The 21,447-nt window shown below is 56.2% G+C and overlaps 2 protein-coding genes across 2 annotated transcripts in view; both read left to right on the forward strand.

The window, feature by feature from the left end:
- Nucleotides 1-20,950, forward strand: LOC133355976 (DNA replication licensing factor mcm4-like). Its single transcript, XM_061573444.1, has 19 exons — nucleotides 1-78; nucleotides 1,449-1,557; nucleotides 2,480-2,701; nucleotides 4,454-4,599; nucleotides 4,882-4,977; nucleotides 5,687-5,785; nucleotides 6,791-6,886; nucleotides 7,390-7,528; nucleotides 7,891-8,111; nucleotides 8,888-9,008; nucleotides 9,730-9,872; nucleotides 10,047-10,163; nucleotides 10,987-11,089; nucleotides 12,274-12,536; nucleotides 13,039-13,166; nucleotides 14,256-14,463; nucleotides 15,379-15,607; nucleotides 16,065-16,198; nucleotides 19,206-20,950. The coding sequence occupies exons 2-19, from the start codon at nucleotides 1,473-1,475 to the stop codon at nucleotides 19,296-19,298; spliced, it is 2,643 nt and encodes an 880-aa protein (XP_061429428.1). The 5' UTR covers nucleotides 1-78; nucleotides 1,449-1,472; the 3' UTR covers nucleotides 19,299-20,950.
- The window catches only part of LOC133355890 (plasmanylethanolamine desaturase 1-like), a 26,876-nt gene continuing 25,962 nt past the window's right edge, over nucleotides 20,534-21,447 (forward strand). The window contains exon 1 of the mRNA XM_061573305.1: nucleotides 20,534-20,545. Coding sequence (XP_061429289.1) covers nucleotides 20,534-20,545 — 12 coding nt within the window. The remainder of the gene's footprint in view (nucleotides 20,546-21,447) is intronic.

The following is a 21,447-nucleotide window of genomic DNA, read 5'->3' on the forward strand; positions in this document are numbered from 1 at the left end:
ACGTGGTTACCACTTTTGGCGGGAAAGGCACTCGGAGGCGGCGTGTACAGCAGCGGCATCTCCACCTCCACTCACTCGGTGAGAAATACAAGTGGGGGGCACGGGATTACAGGACCCCCCCCCCCCCTCCTCAACGTATCTGCACCGTTGGGGGGGGGGGGGTGCTCCATCGTGTATCGCGAGGGGATACGGCTCGGCTCGCTGACGAGGTCCGCGCGGGTCCCCCAGAGGGCAGAGAGACGCGAGGCGGGCGGGCCGGGGGGGGGTCGCGTCAAAGCGCTGGGCCCGCCGCTCCCGTGTCGGCTTTGCGAGGAGGACGGTTGTCCGAAACGTCGTCCGTCATGTGTTTCCGTTCGGGCCGCTGTTTGTGTGTTTGGAGAATGTGTTGAGTCGCGTTGCGTGTGTGCTCGTGCGCCACTTCCAACGCGTCACCGTACGACAAGTTTGTTTAGTTTTGGCGCGAAAGTCTTTAACAACCTCGAACAGCTGTCACTGTCTTATTTACAACAACAACAATCGCCATCACCACCGTGAGCTGTGGCGGAGGCTGTGGGGGAGGCTGTGGTTGTGGTGTCGCGCGCCCGCCTGTTGCTGTGCGCCCCCGCTGCTCACTCGGCAGTCGCTGTCAAGCGAGGCCTCATCCTAGCACCAACACAAGTCTAGCTCACACTAACACACTAACCTAGCTCACACTAACACACTAACCTAGCTCACACTAACCTAGCTCACACTAACACACTAACCTAGCTCACACTAACACACTAACCTAGCTCACACTAACACACTAGTCTAGCTCACACTAACACACTAGTCTAGCTCACACTAACACACTAGTCTAGTTCACACTAACACACTAGTCTAGCTCACACTAACACACTAGTCTAGCTCACACTAACACACTAGTCTAGTTCACACTAACACACTAACCTAGCTCACACTAACACACTAGTCTCGCTCACACTAACACACCAGCCTAGCTCACACTAACACACCAGCCCAGCTTAGACACTAACACACCAGCCTAGCTTAGACACTAAAACACTAACCTAGCTCACACTAACCTAGCTCACACTAACACACTAACGTAGCTCACACTAACACACTAACCTAGCTCACACTAACACACCAGCCTAGCTTAGACACTAACACACTAACACTGGCCCCAACCAGAACCGGCCCCACGACCTTTGGGGGCCCTAAGCAAAATTTGGTTGGAGGCCCCTTTGATGTATGATTTTTTTCACCCACGAGCTAGCAGTGACTCTAGGGGGCCCTCTGCTGGCCACGGGGCCCTTTGCAATTGCAAGGGTCGCTTAGTGGCTGGGCCGGCTCTGGCCCCAACACTCACCTAGCTCCGATGTAAACTTGAGCTGTACTCTAACCCGTGCCGCTCCGGTCCCTCTGCCCCCCCACCCCTCCTCTCGCCCCTCCCCCTTTGCCCTCTCCAGCCCCCCACGACCAGCAGCAGGACGATGTCTTCTCCACCCTCCACCCCGCAGGGCAGGCGCGGCAAGCGCGGTCGCGAGGCTGCCGGCGACAGCAGCGTGCCCAGCACACGTACGTGGCTGCTGCCCCACCGCCCCCCTCTGCCACCCCCCCCCCCGACCCGTCGCTGCCGCTGCCCTCCTCGTGCTGCCACTCGCTTGCATGCTCGCAATGACATCTCCCACCCCCATCGTTGACATCTGCTGCCCTTATAGTGATATCTCTCTTACTGCCCTCGCCACGGTGGCTATGAGATGTTAACTACCTGGCCCGGTATGCAGCAGGTCGTGGGTTCGATCCCGACCCTGACGCCTGCTGCTGTATATTTGGAGTCTGCGGGGTCTCTCTCTTCCCGTGGCCACGTGGATTTTTATCCAGGTCCTCCGGGTTTCCCCTCCACTTGATAAGCCACTTCGTTGAGCTATCATTTGTGAAAATGAGCTACGTAGCTCATTGGGGCCTTACCTGGCAAAATAAAAAGTTAGTTTAAACATCTCCCTTATGCCATGGCCTCGTGTGGCTGAGAGACAGAGACTCGCAACCAGGAGGGTATTTCCCACCGAGTAAAGCCGAAGAGCTAAAAAGCTCTTTGTCATGGGCCACTCGGCCTGCAGACGACATCAAAGCGTCCCACAGTTCGAGAGTAAATAAATAAAACCAACAAACTTAATAATAATTTCATTTATGTTTTTAAAATTACCTTTTTAACAACATATTAAACTAAGTGATTTTTAATAACACAGTCAGTTTAAGTGAGGACAGAGGAGGCAGAATGGAGATGCCAAAAGACGAAACTTGGGTGCTTCCAAAACAGCCAATTAGTAAGGTTTGTCACGTAAACAAAACGTGCCAATTGGTTACTGTTTCAGCACACACCGGTGTGTTGAAGAGTAAACCCACAACATTTACCATCTTGTTTACGTGGCGGTGTGAGCGGTGTGTATGGTGTGTGTGGTGGTGTGTCTGGTATTTATGGTGGTGTGTGTGCGTGCAGCGGGCTCCGTGGGGGGGTCCCCGCCCCCCCTCCAGCGTGCCCGGCTCTTGGCCGCCGACGCCGTGGCGTCCCCGGGCTCCGCCGACCTCGTGCCGCTGCCCGCGTCCCCGCTGGTGGTCGGCGCCAGTGTGGGCAGCGTGGACAGCGCCGGCGCCCCGAGCCCCGCACGCACCTCGCTCTTCTCCAGCCCCGCGCCGCCCTCGCGCCAGCCCAGCACCATAGGTACCACCACCACCCCCCCAAGTCCTCCTCCACCCTCACGCACCCCCACCCTCGCCTCCCCACGCTCACGCACACTGCGGTGCCAGGACGGTGGTGCCGTGGCCTCGCAGCGGCAAGCTCCTGGGTTCGTTTCCCGACTCGGGTGCTGCCTTTTCTCTGTGTGGAGTTTGCCTCCGCATGAACGGAGAACCGTGTGAGTGTGAGTGAAAGAGTGTGAGCGTGTGAGCTTGTGAACGTGTGAGAGAGGGTGAGAGAGTGAGAGAGTGAGAGAGTGAGCGTGTGAGAGGGTGAGAGTGTGAGAGGGTGAGAGGGTGAGAGGGTGAGAGGGTGAGAGAGTGAGAGAGTGAGCGTGTGAGAGTGTGAGAGGGTGAGAGGGTGAGAGGGTGAGAGGGTGAGAGGGTGAGAGAGTGAGTATGTGAGAGTGTGAGTGAGAGTGAAAGAGTGTGAGCGTGTGAGAGAGAGTGAGGGCGTGAGTGAGTGAGAGTGTGAGTGAGTGGAGTCTGTATGTTCTCTCCCTTGTCTGCGTGAGGTTTCCTCCTCCCATAGCGACACCCACACACACACGGCGGAACTGGTATCAGCCAAACAAACAAACAGCCACATCCCAATGCCATAGGCGGAGTTTGACGTCTATATTTAGGGGGGGGCAGGGGTTTTCTTTGTCTCCCACATTCGGAATTGTAGGTGCATATAATTTATTTATTTTAAATCTTTATTGTAAACTACTGAAAATAAATGGTTTGGGGAGGCCTTGCCCCCCCCCCCCCCCCCTGACCCCCGTGCCCCCCTATCCCAAACTTCGTCCATGCCCAGTGCTGTTGAGAAATTCCCCTGCAAATAATTCAATTTGGAGGCGGCAGGGGAGGCAGAGGTGGCTGCAGCAGCAGAGGCGGCAGTATCATCACCCCCCTTACTGCGGCACCTTGGCAGAACCCTCCTGAAGAAGAGTTGAGACTCGGCGATGCGTTCCTGGGTAAACGAGCAGAATAATAATGATGATTATGATAATACCAAATGCCAGGCTCGAATGGATACCTTTCGATCAGTGCTCTTCATTCATTTTCAGGTGGGCGGGGGAGGTACTTCCGCTGATAAGACATCATCTAGTGTGTGAGGGCCGCCACACGTTTGAAACCATTGGGGGCTTGACAGCAGCAGGATGATGATGGGGGTGCATCAGGGGCTGTACTAAAGCCCACCAGGTAGCCGCCAGTGGCCCACGGGCCTTGCAGTGAAGAACACAGCTCTTGATCATACCAGATGATGCCAGATGCACACCGGTACCATTGGACACTTGGCAGATGCCACCAGATTGCCATGGGCGTCTGTGAGTGCGTGGGAGACAAAGGCGGCCAGGCATGGTGCTGGCCATCACCCACCCCCTCCGGTGCCATTCCAGCCTTCATAGGTACTGCTACTCGCTAACAGCACTTGCTCTAACAGTCTGTTAAGGTTATATGGGGGATCTTTGTCTTTGCAGCGGTAGCTACGAGCCTGGCGAACCGAGTTCGGTTGCCGCTCGCAGTCACCAACACCGGTGATGGTTATGTGAACCGGATCCTGGGCCTTCCCTAGGTGGACGCAACCTTAAAAATTAGCTCCCGGTACGGCGTGTAAATGAACCAACCAGGCCGTGCCGGCGCGGTGGTGCCGGCCACCTCGTGCACGCGCATGCCTTCCCGGCCTTCGTAGGGTGCTACACTTTGCCCTATCAGCTGGCGTGGCCTACCCGGGGCGTCTTTGTCTGTGCAGGAGCGAGCGAGCCGTCTTCCCCGCTGTGCTACGGCACGCCGAGCTCGGGCCGCAGCGGCGCCCGCGGCACCCCCCGGCGCCAGCGCCCCGACCTCGGCTCCGCGCACAAACCCCGGCAGGTGGACCTGGCGGCCGTGGACCAGTCGGTGAGAGACTCGCCCGCTCACCCGCCCGCTCACCCACGCACACTACCACCCACCCGTCCATACACCCACCTGTCGACACACCCACCCACCTACCCGTTCACACCAACCCACCCACATACCCGCCCACCCACTCACTCACACACCCACCTTCGGTTGGCGTGGTTGGTATGGTCGCTGTGGTTGGTACGGTAGGTGTAGTAAGTGCGGTTGGTGCAGTGGCTCTTGGTTGCGGTTGTAACCGCTGTTGCACTCACGGCGGCTGTGGTGGTGGTTGGAGCGCAGGCGGATGACTCGGTGGCGAGCGAGCAGTCGCTGGGACAGAAGCTCGTCATCTGGGGCACGGACGTCAACGTCAACACCTGCAAGGACAAGTTCAAGGTTCGATTCCCGCCTGAGGCTTTTAGAGTTGCTTCGTGGAGTTGCCAGCCCCATACGATGTGAACTGTCTTGGTGGGTGAATGAGTGGATAGTTGAGTGGGTAGGTTGCTGGGTGGGTGAGTGGGAGGGTGGGTGGGTGAATGAGTGGGAGGGTGGGTGGGTGAATGAGTGGGTGAGTGAGAGGCAGGGTGGTCCAATATGCCACAGCCACATTCCGCACCTGTGAACGGGACCTCGTCTCCCCAATCCTCTGATCCCTCCACCGCCTCCCCACCCAGTTCCCCTGCGCCACCCACGAGATCCCTCTCACCGCCTCCTACGTCCTCCATGCACTCACCCCTGCCCCGTTATACGCATTCTCCTACCCATTTTTAACGGTGTACGCGTGCAGCGGTGGCGCAGCGGTTAGCGCATTGCGCTACGAACCCCGGCGACCCGAGCTGACGGTCACCACCAACACCGGCGGCGATTATCCCAATTGGTCCTGGGCCTCCGTCTAGTTCGAGAACCTGTCTCAAATGAGCGCCCGGTGCAGCGTGTCAAAAAGTCGACCCACTGGGGGAGACGGGCGGCCGGGCGGCCGGGCGCGTCGCTGTGCCGCCCACCTGTGCGTCGTGGGTGCGTTGTCCACGTGCGGCACTTGACCCCGCATCCCGCGTGGCCTCCCTGGGGAACCTGTGTCCGTGCGCCTGTGTGTTTGTGCGCTCAGCGCTTCCTGCTGCGCTTCGTGACAAGCGAGGAGCGCGAGGACGAGGACTGCCCCGGGGTCGACCTCGCGGCGCCCCTCTACATGCAGCGCCTCGAGGAGGTGACCGCCCGCTCACTCGCCACTCGCCCACTCGCTTGCTCACTCACCCACTTTCTCGCTCACTACTCACCCACCCTCGCTCACCCGCCCACTTACTCACCAGTTCGCTCACTGACCTGCTTGCTCATCCGCTCGTTCGCCGCTTGCTCATCACTCACTCGCTAGCTCACTCTCCCGCTCGCTCGCTCACCCACTCGCTCACTCACCCATTCGAAATTCACTTGCTCACCACTCACTCACCCACATACTCACCCACCCGCTCTTGCTCTCTCGTCACTCTCCATCTCGTTTGCCACTCACTCGCTCGCTCACCAATTGCCTGCTCGCTCACCCGCTAACCACTCGCCAGTTCACTCGCCACTCGCTCGCCTGCACCACGACGTTGCGTGCGAACCAGTCGCGTCCCTCTCCCGACACTCGCCTGCACCACGATGTTGCGTGCGAACCAGTCGCGTCCCTTGCCTCCCTCTCCCGACACGGCCTCGGCAAATGCAGCTCGCTGCTCGTCGCTCACTTCCTCTCTATGACACATCATCATCATCATAACTATCACTACCATCACCACCATCATCGTCGTTAGCAACAGCATCATAATTATTATTATCATCATCATCACCACGAACTTCATAATCATTACCACCACTATCATTCACAATCGGGTAACCAAGTTATTATATTAATAACTAAAACTATCAGCTATATGTTCATTTTACCAGGTAAGGCCCACTGAGCTACATCGGTCTTTTTTCACAAATTGTACTGCAGCAGCCAAATACTTGAAACGCATGGTGATGTCGATTGTCAATGTGGAGGGCAAAAGCCGGAGGAGCTGGAAAAAATCCACGCGACCACGGGAAGAGAGACACGCAAACTCCAAATACATACAGCAGGCGTCATGGTCGAGACGAACCCAAGGCCTCCTTGAAACCAGGCGAGGTAGTTCACATCTCCGAGCCACCGTGGCGCCCTACATACATGAATGTGTACCTCACCTTCCCGCCCCAGGTGAGTGTGATCGGGGAGCCTTTCCTGAACGTGAACCTGGAGCACCTGCGGCTCTTCGACGCCGACCTCTACCGCCAGCTCGTCAACTACCCCCAGGTAGCGCCCGTACCATGCGCAGCACGCGGAGCGGTGAAGTATGGTTACGCGCCCGCCCCCTACCCCACGGAGCCGTTTGCTCGCAAACAGATGCTGACACTCGCATAGGGACCGATAGACTCTCTCGCTCGCGCGGAGGCCCGTGATTGGCTACTTGTGTAATATAAATGCGCACTCTTTCTGTGTGCAGTGAGTAGGGACGCGGTGTCATTCATGCCGCTTTGTAACACGCACACCGCTCCTGTGGTCGTATCTCAGTGTAAGGGATCAGTGAGATTGTGACGAATGAGATTGTGGCGAGCGAGATTGTGACGAGCGAGATTGTGACGAGCGAGATCGTGACGAGCGAGATCGTGGCGAGCGAGGTCGTGGCGAGCGAGGTCGTGACGAGCGAGGTCGTTGCGAGCGAGGTCGTGGCGAGCGAGGTCGTGGCGAGCGAGGTCGTGGCGAGCGAGGTTGAGATTGTGAGGTTGAGGAGCGACTGGTTGTGCTTGCCATGGCAGGAAGTGATTCCGACGCTGGACATGGCGGCCAACGAGCTGTTTGTGGAGCGCCACGCGGACTCCGTGCTGGAGCACCAGCTGCAGGTGCGGCCCTACAACGCCGTGAAGACGCGCAACATGCGCAACCTCAACCCCGAGGGTACGGCACGCTACATGCCACACATGCTACACACCACACGCATGCTACACGCCACACACGCTACACACTGCACACATGGTACAGGCCACACCCGCTACACACCGCACGCATAGGACAGGCCACACACGCTACACACACCCTACACACTACACACAGTACACGCCACATTCGCTACATGCTCACACACGCACGGTGCACACACACGCTACACACGCTACTCGCCGCACACACGCTGCATGCTACACACGCTATTCGCCGCATACGCTACGTACTGCACACGCGCTACACGCTACAAGTTGCACACACGGGCTACACACCACACGCGCTAACACCCGTGTGCGTGCGTGCCCGTGCGTGCGTAGACATCGACCAGCTGATCACCATCTCGGGGATGGTGATCCGCTCGTCGCAGCTCATCCCCGAGATGCAGGAGGCGGTGTTCCGCTGTCACGTGTGCGGCGCCGGCGCCCGCGTCGAGATCGACCGTGGGCGCATCGCCGAGCCGGCGCTCTGCCGCAACTGCAACACCACGCACAGCATGGCGCTCATACACAACCGCTCGCTCTTCTCCGACAAGCAGATGGTGAGGGCCCGTGCAGTGGGGGGGGGTGAGGGCTCGCGGTGAGCGAGGGTAGAGGTGTGTGTCTACGTGTGTGTGTGTGTGCGGAGGGGAGCGGTAGCGGTCGCGGTTAGCGCGTTGCGCTACGAAGCCGGCGACCCGAGTTCGATTCTCGTTCGCGGCTGACACCAGTGACGATTATCTAAACCGATCATGGATCTCCCCTAGGTTGACTCGGCCTCAAATGAGTACCTGGTGTGGTGTGTAAACGTCACCACTAGAGAGACAAAGGCGGCCGGACGTGGTGTTGATCGTCCACCCCCTCGTGTGCCATGCCGGTGTTCATTGGTGCTACTCGCTAGCAGCACTTGCCCCAACAGTCGCTAAGGCTCCACAGGGATCTTTGTGTGTGTGCTGCCCTCTGGCGGTGAATCGGCACAATCGATTTCCAGTCGGGTCGTTGTCTTTTTAACATAGGCCAAAGGTCACAGGCTATATACATAGGTCAACATCACTAGCATCATCATCACGACCATCATCATCGCTATCATCATCATCGCTACCATCATTATCACTACCATCGTCACTACCATTGCGAACTCTGTTCATTACGTGCACCTCATCCCCGCTGAGCGACTAACGGCGGCGGTGGTGCTGGTGGTGCTGGGCAACTCGCGCTGCTGGACGTGGTGGTGGTGGTGGTGGACGTGGTGGTGGTGGTGAACTTGGTGGTGAACGTGGTGGTGGACGTGGTGGTGGACATGGCGAGTGACAAGTGGTGGCCCTGCGTGTGTGCTCAGATCAAGCTGCAGGAGTCCCCGGACGACATGCCGCCCGGGCAGACGCCGCACACCGTGGTGCTGTATTCACACAACGACCTGGTGGACCGAGTGCAGCCCGGGGACCGCGTCAATGTCACTGGTGAGCACGCGCACACACACGCACGTGCACATGCACACACGCGCACACGCATGGGGGTGGGCGAGCGAGCGGTTGAGTGGGCAGGTAGGTGAACACGCATGGGAGTGGGCCGGTGAGCGGGTTAGCACGCACGGGTGGGTGGGCGGGTGGGTGAGCATTTGGGAAAGCAGTTGGATAAGCAGTCGAGCGGGCGGGAAAGTGGGTGAGCACGGCACGTGGGCGAGCGGTTTCGTGACTGGATGAGAGAGTTGGTTAATGCGTTTGTAGATGGATAGAAGATCGGGTGGGTGGGTGGATGGATTGACGAGCGAGTAGATGAGAGAGTGGGCGAGTTGATAAACGAGTACCCCGGTGCGGCGTGTGAATGTTGGCATTTGGGGATACAAAGGCGGCCGTGTGCGGTTGGTGCCGACGGGCCGCTCATGGCGGCCTAAATGGAGAGGAGCCTGTTAGACGGCGCTCGCCCCGGTGGGCTGCGTGGGCTGCGAGGGCTGTGTGGGTGACGTGGGTGACGTGGGTGACGAGGGCTGCGTGGGCTGCGAGGGCTGCGTGGGTGACGTGGGTGACGTGGGTGACGAGGGCTGCGTGCGTGACGTGCGTGACGTGCGTGACGTGCGTGACGTGGGTGACGTGGGTGACGAGGGCTGCGTGGGTGACGCGGGCTGCGTGGGCTGTGCTGTGCGAGTAACTTGGGGCTGTGTCGCGGTATGCGGGCGAGCAGGCATCTACCGCGCGGTGCCACTGCGTGTTCACCCGCGTGCGGGCAACGTGAAGTCCGTGTACAAGACCCACATCGACGTGGTGAATTTCATCAAGACGGATGCCAAGCGCCTCCGCGGCATCGACGACGAGGAGCAGCACAAGGTGCCGGGCGACCACCCCCCCTCCCCCACCTCGTTTGCTTGGTTACAAATCGATCCACCTTGTCGCGGTTCAGGGAGATCAAGGCAGGAGTTGGGGAACCCCACGATCGCGGAGACCCCTGGGTGAGTTTTGTATGACGCTCATCGCCCCCCCGCCCCCCCCCCCCCCCCCCAGGTGTTCTCTGCGGAGCGCGTGGAGGTCCTGAAGGAGCTGGCCTCCAAGCCGGACATCTACGACCGTCTCTCCTCCGCTCTGGCGCCCAGCATCTACGAGAACGACGACATCAAGAAGGCGAGAGGCTCACGGGGTCACAAGGTCACGGGGTCACAACTAAGTGGGGTTGGAGAGCAAGGGAATTGTGGCTCTTGGGGTCCGATGACAGACGGTTGCGGGTGCACGATCGGACTCCTTTAGTAAAATCGCGTTCATGCGATCTCGGTCGGAGCCATCCATTGTGCCTCCTGATGACAAACTCGCTGAGGCCATCGGCACAGACGCTGCGCCAGCCAAACCGCTGCCCGGGAGCTCAGAACACTCACGGTGACTCGGCTGCTGCTACCAACGATTGCCCAAGCTCTGCGGTCCTCTATGCGTTAAGTTGTTTTCGGCCATCCAATGTTAAATGTTCACACGCGTGGGGGGATACCGGAATGCGCGTGGAAAATACACGCGCTGTGAGGAGGTTTGTTGGGGCGGGCAACACACTTATCTCATGCAGATGGAACAGATGGGGATTAGTCCACACTTTGCTGTACTGCCCACCCACGGGTAGAGTGAGTTCATAATAACGATGCCTTCATCCAATCAGGGAGTGGATTATACGTGAACAGGTCACATGATTGATGACGTCGAAGATGTTGCTGATTACGACATCTATGACATTGATGTCGATGATGACGATGACAATGTTGATGACGCGTGATGTTGACGATGTCGATGATGTCGTTAATGATGATGACGATGTTGATGATGGTGACTTCGATGACGATGTGGATGACGATGTGGATGATGATGTGGGATGGTGACGATGTGGATGGTGATGATGTGGATGGTGACGATGTGGATGGTGACGATGTGGATGGTGATGATGTGGATGGTGATGATGTGGCCGTAGGGGATCCTGCTGCAGCTGTTTGGCGGCACCCGTAAAGACTTCAGTGGAACCGGCCGCGGGAATTTCCGCGCGGAGATCAACATCCTCCTGTGCGGAGACCCGGGTGAGCGGGCGACACGCTTGTACACAACACACAAAGGGCCCCCGTGTAGCCCACGCGGCCCATACAACAACAACAACAGCCGCCGTTCGCCACCAAGTGGCGGTGACGGCGCCTGTGCCAGGCCAGGTGCACTATGAGGCTACGTGAAGTGTCAAAGGCTCCATCGCTGCCATGGGTTGATTGACTGAGTTGACTGGTAGATGCACCACATTTGGCTCCCTGTTGTGCCAACTTGCTGTGTTTTGGTCACCCCACAATGCGCACACACACACACGAGACAAAGATCCACCGTATAGCCTTAGCAGACTGTTTGATGCAAGTGCTGTTAGCGAGTAGTACCTATGAAGGCCGGCACGCCTTTGTCTCACCAGTGGTGATATTTACACATCGCACCAGGTACCCATTTGAGGCTGAGTCAACCTAGGTGAGGCCAATGACTGGTTCACATAATCGTCACTGGTGTTGGTCGTGAGCGGGAATCGACCACGTGTCACCGGGTTCGTAGCGCTGCGTGCTAATCACTACGTTACCAAAGACTTAGATCCCCTCCATATAGAACAGACTGTTGCCTATTGTTGGTTCTTTGGGTTAAGTCACGTAGATAGAAAATAAAAATAATAAAATACAATTTAAAATTTAAGCAAAAAACCCACAACGTTTCGATCGCAACAGAAGCGGTCTTCATCAGGCGAAGAGAAAAGAGGGCAAGCCTCCAAATGCAACTGCTTATATAAGGGGTTCCAAAGTGAGTGGGCGGGTGACGAGAGTTGGGGGGAGGAGAACTTGTGCAGCGTACAGAGCATGGGCGGGGCAGCCAGTCAGACAATGGGGGGGTAGGAAGGGGGTAGAGATAGGGGGGGTAGAGATAGGGGGAGAGAGAGGGGGGGTAGAGATAGACCACTTGTGTTGCGATTGAAACATCGTGGGTTTTTGGTTTTATTTTACTTTAATTGTATTTTATTATTTTATTTTCTATCTACGTGACTTTACCGAAAGAACCAAGAATATGAATTCCTGCAGTCACGAAAGTTTTAAGTCAACACTGTTGCCTGAACAGACTTTTGGGGTTAGGTGCTGTTAACGAGCACACTGACACACACACACGGGTGTGTGTGAGAAATCCTCGTGGCAGCACCATCACGGTGTCTCTCTCTCCCCCCCACCGCCCCCTCTCCACACGCAAGGCACCAGCAAGTCCCAGCTGCTGCAGTACGTGCACGGGCTGGTGCCGCGGGGCCAGTACACGAGCGGCAAGGGCTCGAGCGCCGTGGGCCTCACGGCGTACGTCACGCGCGACCCCGAGACGCGCCAGACGGTGCTCCAGACGGGCGCCCTCGTGCTCAGCGACAACGGCGTCTGCTGCATCGACGAGTTCGACAAGATGAACGACAGCACGCGCTCCGTGCTGCACGAGGTCATGGAGCAGCAGACGCTCTCCATCGCCAAGGTGCGGGGGGGGCTGCAGCACCACCAGACGCTCCTCCGTGTGAACGCGAGCGGTGCGCTGCGCCGCGTCGCCAAGAGACACCGGTTGGATCGTGCGTAGGGCTTGCCACCGTTGTCGAGTTTCCTTTGACAGGAGATGTGGTGGCGTGTCGTAGGAGTTGCGTGCCAGGGGAGCAGCGATTCGCGAGCTGCGCTTCGAACCTGAGGGCCCAGGGGTTGATTCCCGCTCGCGGCCACCAACATCAGTGACGATTATTTGAACCGGTCCTGGGCCTTTCCGAGGCCGACTCAAATGAGTACCCGGCGCGGTGTGTAAACATCGGCACCGGGGAGACGAAGGCTGCCGGGGTGCGGTGCTGGCCCCCACCCCCATTGTGTGCCGTGCCGGCCTTCATCCGGCACTGCTACTCGCTATCACGGCGCTCGCGCCAACTGCCGCGCGGACCGAACGGAGCGGTGAGGGGGGGTTGACCCTTTTACTTTGTGTCCGCGCGCGGCCGCAGGCGGGCATCATCTGCCAGCTGAACGCCCGCACCTCCATCCTGGCGGCCGCCAACCCCGTGGAGTCGCAGTGGAACCACAAGAAGACGACGATCGAGAACATCCAGCTGCCTCACACGCTGCTCTCGCGGTGAGGACCCGAGCGGGGCAGGGGGGGTGGGGGTGGCACGGGTGGTCCTCTCGCCCGGACACCCCCTGACGCACGGAGAGTCGACGTTCCGTCGCACGTCGACATTTGAGCCGATGCGCTCGGTCCTCAGAGCTGTGGAGGGGGTTGCCGGTGTTAAGTCGTGGGGTTCATTCTCCCCGTGGTCGCGTGGATTTTTCTCTGGGTCCCCTCCCGAGTTTTTCCCCTTCACATTTAGAATCAACGCCACGCGTTTATAGTTTTTGGCCGCTGCTATAAATTTCCACGTGATAAGCCACTTTGTTGAACTATCATTTCTCCAGGTCGCGTCTGAAGAGCTATACAGCTCAGTGGGCCGAACTGGATAAAAAATAAAAATTTGTTTAGTGCAAGTGGTGAGGAGGTGGCAGAGCGGTGAGTGCGTGCCACAATGTGAACCCGGCGACCCGAGTTCAATTCCTGATAGCTCTGTGAATCTAGACATTTTAAATTTGACCAGGTAAGGCTCACTGAGCTATACAGTTCTTTTTTTTCAGAAGTGACCTGGCCGCAAATGATAGTTTTATCGAGGTGGCTTACAGTGTGTGAATTTATAGCAGACACAAATACTCTAAACGTGCTTTGAGTCTAAATGTGGAGGGAAAAACTGGAGGACCCGGAGAAAAATCTACGCGACCACGGGGAATAATTTAGAGCAGGCGTCACGGTCGGGATCAAACCACGATCTCCTGCATGTCAGGTGAGGTAGTTAACATCTCTTAGTCACCGCGGCACACAAAACTGTTGGTTTCATGGGGCTGACGAAGAGCAACTTCTGGAGACTCGGTTCTCACTGATTTGGCTGCTCAGTTGCTTTGTCTGAGAGTTGGTGGATTGCAGATACTCGCTCACTCACTCAGCCACCTACCCACTCACCTACCAACCCCCATGCTCATCTACTCACCCACAATTGTAAATGTGTAGAAAGAGTTGAGTAACCTTTTTCTCCCTCCCTCACTCCCTGTTGGCCTCCGTCCCCCTTCCGGTCTCCGTCTCTCCCTCTCTCTCCCCTGTGTGTCTCTCCCCCCCCCCCTCCCCGTGTGCATGCTGCAGGTTCGACCTCATCTTCCTCATCCTGGACCCGCAGGACGAGGCGTTTGACCGCCGCCTGGCACACCACCTCGTCTCGCTCTACTTCCAGTCGCAGGAGGAGGTGGACGAGGAGTTCCTGGACATGGCGGTGCTGCGTGACTACATCGCCTACTCGCGCCTCTACGTGCACCCCACACTCAGCGAGGAGGCCGGCCAGACGCTCATCCAGGTGAGGCACAGACCCCCCCCCCCTCCGACCCCCTCCCCCCGCTGGACAAAAGACGGTCGCCATATCATGCGGCGCTTTTGGACGCACTTGTGCGGCCGTCTGGAACGCTCTTTCCTTCCGAGATTAGGAAGCTACTGGGAGCTATGCACTTTTAAATCATCGTCACTCTAGATTGACAAACTCGTTTAATTAGAACTGCTTTTTGTGTTTAGTTTGTTTTCCTTCCCCTAGGGGGCGCCTCCGATTAGCGCAGTTGGCTACGTACGGTGCGAAAGATGATGCCGACTACGATGATGATGACGATAGCGACGATGATAACGATGACGACGATAACGGCACTGACGGTGACGACAGTGACAACGAAGATGGACGTGTTCCAGACGGACGGGGGCTGCCACGGAGAAACGACGCTCGGCAGTGGCCTTGGTCATGGTCCAGGGTCTAGAGAGGAGAAGGGGGAAGTCGTCACTGCCGGTACTGCCACTGCAGAGAGATCCACTACGAGCCACAGTGCAGGGTGACAGCAGCGAGAAGAGAGATGTGCGTACGCGCGTTTTAACTTCTTTCGCACCGTATGTAGCCAACCGCGCTAATCGGAGGTGCGGGACGGGGTATACAGGGGGGGTGGCTGAGAGTCCGAGGTGCGGCGGCGGTGGTTCGTGGTGGTGGTTGGGGGTGATGCTGGGGGTGATGCTGGTGGTGGTGGTTGGTCGTTGGTGGTCGTTGGTGGTGGTGATGGTGGTGCAGGCTGCAGCAGGCGACCTTGTAGCTGAACCTGCTGCCCAAAGGAATTACGGTGGAGGGAGAGAGACGGGGAGAGCGCGCCGGCACGGCTCGCATGTGCCAGTGAAAGCAAGGCGTTGATGACCATGTCCCTCCCCTCTTGTCTCAACCCCCCTCCCCCACCCCCCGTAGGCCTACGTGGACATGCGCAAGGTGGGCAGCGGCCACGGCTCCGTGTCGGCCTACCCACGTCAGCTGGAGAGCCTGATTCGCCTGGCCGAGGCCCACGCCAAGGTGCGGTTGTCCCCGCGCGTCGAGATGATCGACGTGGAGGAGGCCAAGAGGCTGCACCGGGAGGCCCTGAAGCAGGCCGCGACGGACCCACGAACCGGCATCGTGGACATCTCCATCTTCACCACGGGTACGGGGGGACGGCGATGCCATCGTCATCATCGCCACCGTCATCTTCCATCCTTGCCACGGTTACGGAGACTTCTCCAACATCATCATCACCGCCACCATCATCACCACAATCTCCATCTTAGCCACGGAGGACGTCGCCGCCATCGTCAACATCATCATCACCATCATTACCATCATCACCACCAACATCACCACAATCACCATCCTCACCATGGGTACGGAGACATCGCCATCACCACCATGACTACCATCACCACAATCACCTATCATCCCTATGGGTATGTGAACATCATCACCATCACCACCTCCATCATCACAATCGCAACCATCCTCGCTACCATCACCACGGGTATGTGGACATCGGCATTATCACAATCGCCGTGTGTGTGTGGTTTTTGCTGCGCTTGTGTGTTTATTATGTGTGTGTGTGTTTGTGCGGTGCTGTGTTGGTGCAGGGATGAGCGCCACTGCCCGCAAGCGCCGCGAGGAGCTGGTCCAGGCCCTCAAGAAGCTGATCCAGGCCAAGGGCCGGGGCCCGGCTCTCAAGTACCAAGGCCTACTCGACGAACTCCGCACGCAGTCCGACATGGTGCGGGCAGCTCGCTCTATTACACAAACACTCGCTCTGCTACTCAAACACTCGCTCACTCTGCTACTCAAACACTCACTCACTCTGCTACTCAAACACTCGCTTACTCTGCTACTCAAACACTCGCTCACTCTGCTGCTCAAACACTCACTCACTCTGCTACTCAAACACTCGCTCACTCTGCTTCTCAAACACTCGCTCACTCTGCTACACAAACACTCGCTCACTCTGCTACTCAAACACTCGCTCACTCTGCTACTCAAACACTCGCTCACTCTGCTACTCAAACACTCGCTCACTCTGATACTCAAACACTCGCTCACTCTGCTTCTCAAACACTCGCTCACTCTGCTACTCAAACACTCGCTCACTCTGCTGCTCAAACACTCGCTCACTCTGCTGCTCAAACACTCGCTCACTCTGCTACTCAAACACTCGCTCACTCTGCTACTCAAACACTCGCTCACTCTACTACTCAAACACTCGCTCACTCTGCTACTCAAACACTCGCTCACTCTGCTACTCAAACACTCGCTCACTCTGCTACTCAAACACTCGCTCACTCTGCTACTCAAACACTCGCTCACTCTGATACTCAAACACTCGCTCACTCCGCTACTCACACACTCGCTCACTCTGCTACTCAAACACTCGCTCACTCTGCTACTCAAACACTCGCTCACTCTGCTACTCAAACACTCGCTCACTCTGCTACTCAAACACTCGCTCACTGCTACTCAAACACTCGCTCACTCTGTTAATCAAACACTCGCTCACTCTGCTTCTCAAACACTCGCTCACTCTGCTACTCAAACACTCGCTCACTCTGCTACTCAAACACTCGCTCACTCTGCTACTCAAACACTCGCTCACTCCGCTACTCAAACACTCGCTCACTCTGCTACTCAAACACTCGCTCACTCTGCTACTAAAACACTCGCTCATTCCGCTACTCAAACACTCGCTCACTCTGCTACTCAAACACTCGCTCACTCTGCTACTCAAACACTCGCTCACTCTGCTTCTCAAACACTCGCTCACTCTGCTACTCAAACACTCGCTCACTCCGCTACTCAAACACTCGCTCACTCTGCTACTCAAACACTCGCTCACTCTGCTTCTCAAACACTCGCTCACTCTGCTTCTCAAACACTCGCTCACACTGCTTCTCAAATACTCGCTCACTCTGCTTCTCAAACACTCGCTCACTCTGCTTCTCAAACATTCGCTCACTCTGCTACTCAAACACTCGCTCACTCCGCTACTCAAACACTCGCTCACTCTGCTACTCAAACACTCGCTCACTCCGCTACTCAAACACTCGCTCACTCCGCTACACAAACACTCGCTCATTCCGCTACTCACACACTCGCTCACTCTGCTGCTCAAACACTCTTTCACTCTGCTTCTCAAACACTCGCTCACTCTGCTTTTCAAACACTCGCTCACTCTGCTACTCAAACACTCGCTCACTGCTACTCAAACACTCTCACTCTGATACTCAAACACTCGCTCACTCTGCTTCTCAAACACTCGCTCACTCTGCTGCTCAAACACTCTCTCACTTTGCTGCTCAAACACTCGCTCACTCTGCTTCTCAAACATTCGCTCACTCTGCTTCTCAAACACTCGCTCACTCTGCTTCTCAAACACTCGCTTACTCTGCTACTCAAACACTCGCTCACTCCGCTACTCAAACACTCACTCACTCTGCTACTCAAACACTCGCTCACTCCGCTACTCAAACACTCGCTCACTCCGCTACACAAACACTCGCTCACTCTGCTGCTCAAACACTCGCTCACTCTGCTTCTCAAACACTCGCTCACTCTGCTTCTCAAACACTCGCTCACTCTGCTTCTCAAACACTCGCTCACTCTGCTTCTCAAACACTCGCTCACTCTGCTACTCAAACACTCGCTCACTCTGCTTCTCAAACACTCGCTCACTCTGCTTCTCAAACACTCGCTCACTCTGCTACTCAAACACTCGCTCACTCTGCTACTCAAACACTCGCTCACTCTGCTTCTCAAACACTCGCTCACTCTGCTTCTCAAACACTCGCTCACTTCGCTACTCAAACACTCGCTCACTCTGCTACTCAAACACTCGCTCACTCCGCTACTCAAACACTCGCTCACTCTGCTTCTCAAACACTCGCTCACTCTGCTACTCAAACACTCACTCACTCTGCTACTCAAACACTCGCTCACTCTGCTACTCAAACACTTGCTCACTCTGCTACTCAAACACTCGCTCACTCCGCTACTAAAACACTCGCTCACTCTGCTACTCAAACACTCGTTCACTCTGCTACTCAAACACTCGCTCACTCCGCTACTCAAACACTCGCTCACTCTGCTACTCAAACACTCGTTCACTCCGCTGCTCAAACACTCGCTCACTCTACTCCTCAAACACTCGCTTGCTCTGCTTCTCAAACACTCGTTCACTCTGCTACTCAAACACTCGCTCACTCTGCTACTCAACACTCGCTCACTCTACTCCTCAAACACTCGCTCACTCTGCTACTCAACACTCGCTCAGTCTACTCCTCAAACACTCGCTTGCTCTGCTACTCAAGCACTCATTCCGCCAGTTGACCATTCAAATACTTGCTTGCTCAACCACTCGTGCACTCACCAGACCAATATGACACTCGCTCGCTCTAAAATACGTGCGTGTGTTTATGTATGGGGAGCGGTAGTACAACGGTTAGCATGCTGTGCTACCAACCTGGCGACCCGAGTTCGATTTCCACTCACGACCAAAATCCGGTTCAGGGCCTCCCCTAGGTCGACTCAGCCTCAAATGAGTACCTGGTGCGGTGTGTAATGATCGCTGCCATGGAGACAAAGGCGGCAGGGCGTGGTGCTGGCCACCCACCCCCTCGTGTGCCGTGGCAGCCTTTACAGGTGCTCGCTAACAGCACTTGCCCCAACAGTCTGTCAAGGCTAGATGGGGGATCTTTATCTGTGCGTGTTTACGTGTGCGTGTGCTTGTGCAGGCCGTGACGAAGGAGCTGTTTGATGAGACGCTTCGGGCTCTGGCTGACGAGGACTTCCTCACCGTCACCGGCAAGACCGTCCGTCTGCTCTAATTGCCTCCCTCCCTCTCTCCATCCATGCCTCTATCCCTCCCTCCCTGCCTCCCTCCCTCCCTCCCACCAACCCTCCTTCCATTGCTCTATCCATTCCTCCCTCTCTGCCTCCATCCATCCCTCCCTCTCTGCCTCCATACATCCCTCTCTCCCACCATGACTCTCTCACTCTCCACATCCCTCTATCTCTCCCTCCATCTCTCACTCTCCACATCCCTGCATCTCTCCCTCCATCTCTCCTCCATCTCTCCTTCATCCCTCCCTCATGCAACGCCTCCGCCACTGTCTGGTAGGCAGTGTCCAGTTGCCAGGGAACCAGCCCAGTTCCGTTCCAAGGTCACCAGCACCGGGACCCAGTCCTCCCGCACGCTGTGAGACACGAGGCTCCATCACCTTTCACTTCCCTCCCTTGCCCCCTCAGGGCAGCAGCGGAGCGGCCGTGAATACAATCAATAGAAGCGTCTAACGCTGGCGTCCCTTGGCTTCCGCTGTCCCGAGGCGAACTCGGATTTTGTCATTTTCCACCCTCTGTGTTTTTCCGGTGAAAATGCGTTTCCCACAAGTTTGTACCGTGTGCGAGCGGAGCTGCTGAGCCCGCAACCCCCCTCTCATTTATGTTTCCGCGTTGACCACCCCCCCCCCCCCGTTGTTAAAGTCAACAGCTTGTGGCGGTTCATACCTGGTTTGTCAGATGGGATCGTGTGGGCATGATGTCTAGTGTTTGACTCGAACCCTCCACCACCCGACATCGCCAATCCAGTCAAGCAATAGTGGCGAGATGTTATCTCCCTCGCCTGTTGTGCAGGAGGTCGTGGGTTCGACCCTGACACCTGTATATTTGGAGTTTGCGTGTCTCTCCCCGTGGTCGCGTGAATTTTCCTCCGGGTCCTCCGGTTTTACATTCCACGTTTAGAATCAACATCACACGTTTAGAGTATTTGGCTGCTATAAATTTCCACGCGACAAGCCACTTGGTTGAGCCGTCATTTGTGATCGCCAGGTCGCTTCTAAAAAAGAGCCACGTAGCTCAGTGGGCCTTACCTGGTCAAATAAAATGTTTAGTTGAGTAAGTTGTGGTTGTCGTTAAACATTGACATTAAACCTACACAATCTAATCCAAAAGACATTGATTATGAATCGTGATGTTGGTAGACTGTTTTAAGACAAAGTGTGAGTTCGTGGTAAATGGTGAGGTGTTATTCGTGAGGTAAATAATGAGGCGTTATTGGTAAACAATGAGGCAAGAGGTAAGAAGTGAGGTGTTAGTTGTCGTGAGGTGTGTTAGTGGTAAATGATGCAGTGTGAGGTACATTTTCACGAGTTAGTAATTTTTGTAGTAAATGATGAGGCGTGTGAGGTAAATGTTGATGCGTTAGTATTTTTCGTGCTAAATAATGAGGGGCGTGAGGTAAATGGTGGTGTGTGTGAGGTAAAAGTTGATGCGTTTAGTACAGAATAGTGGCGTTAGGTGATCGTTGTGACGTCGTGTGTCGTTACTCTGAGCCCTGCCTCGGTGTGGCCGACAGCCAGCAGCAGCAGCACTGCCAGTGTGTAACGCGCGCTCCACCAAGCCTCGAGTTTCCCTTCTTCATGGCTGTGGTTTATCGCACGCGTGTGTAAACGTAATAAAGATAACAAAGTTTGTCGCAGTGTTTGTTCGTGACAAGTTTGTTTTTGTTTGTGCTACAGTCTTGACAATTCGGCTCCCACACTCTCCCCCACCCCACGCACGAGAGATGCCCGATAGCTGTGGGGGGGGGGGGGGGTATTTGACCATACTTCACCACGCCGGTCATTGCGTGGCGAACGCGTATACTGCAGCACATGCAGACAATTTTGTAAATCCACTGCTGGATGTATGAGGGCCTCGTGCATAGGAAGATGGTCATCTATATATAGGTGATATTTGACCATACTTCACCACCCTGGAGGAATGCAGGGCGATCTGTTCCTGTGCTTGACCACGGCGTGGCCTATAGCACCTGTTATGCGTGGTGGTGGTCGTCCTTCCAAGCACTATCCAGGCTCAAACCTCTGCTGAGCTGAGATCTGACGAGACTGAGGCACAGTATTATAAAAATGCTTATTGTACAAAATATTAATCAAATAGTTGACTCGAATGGTGAAATTAATGGATTTATAAGGGAGA

The sequence above is a fragment of the Lethenteron reissneri genome, chromosome 52 (assembly GCF_015708825.2).
Source record: "Lethenteron reissneri isolate LAM-NWPU_2019-01 chromosome 52, ASM1570882v1, whole genome shotgun sequence".
In the NCBI taxonomy this organism is placed as follows: Eukaryota; Metazoa; Chordata; class Hyperoartia; order Petromyzontiformes; family Petromyzontidae; genus Lethenteron; species Lethenteron reissneri.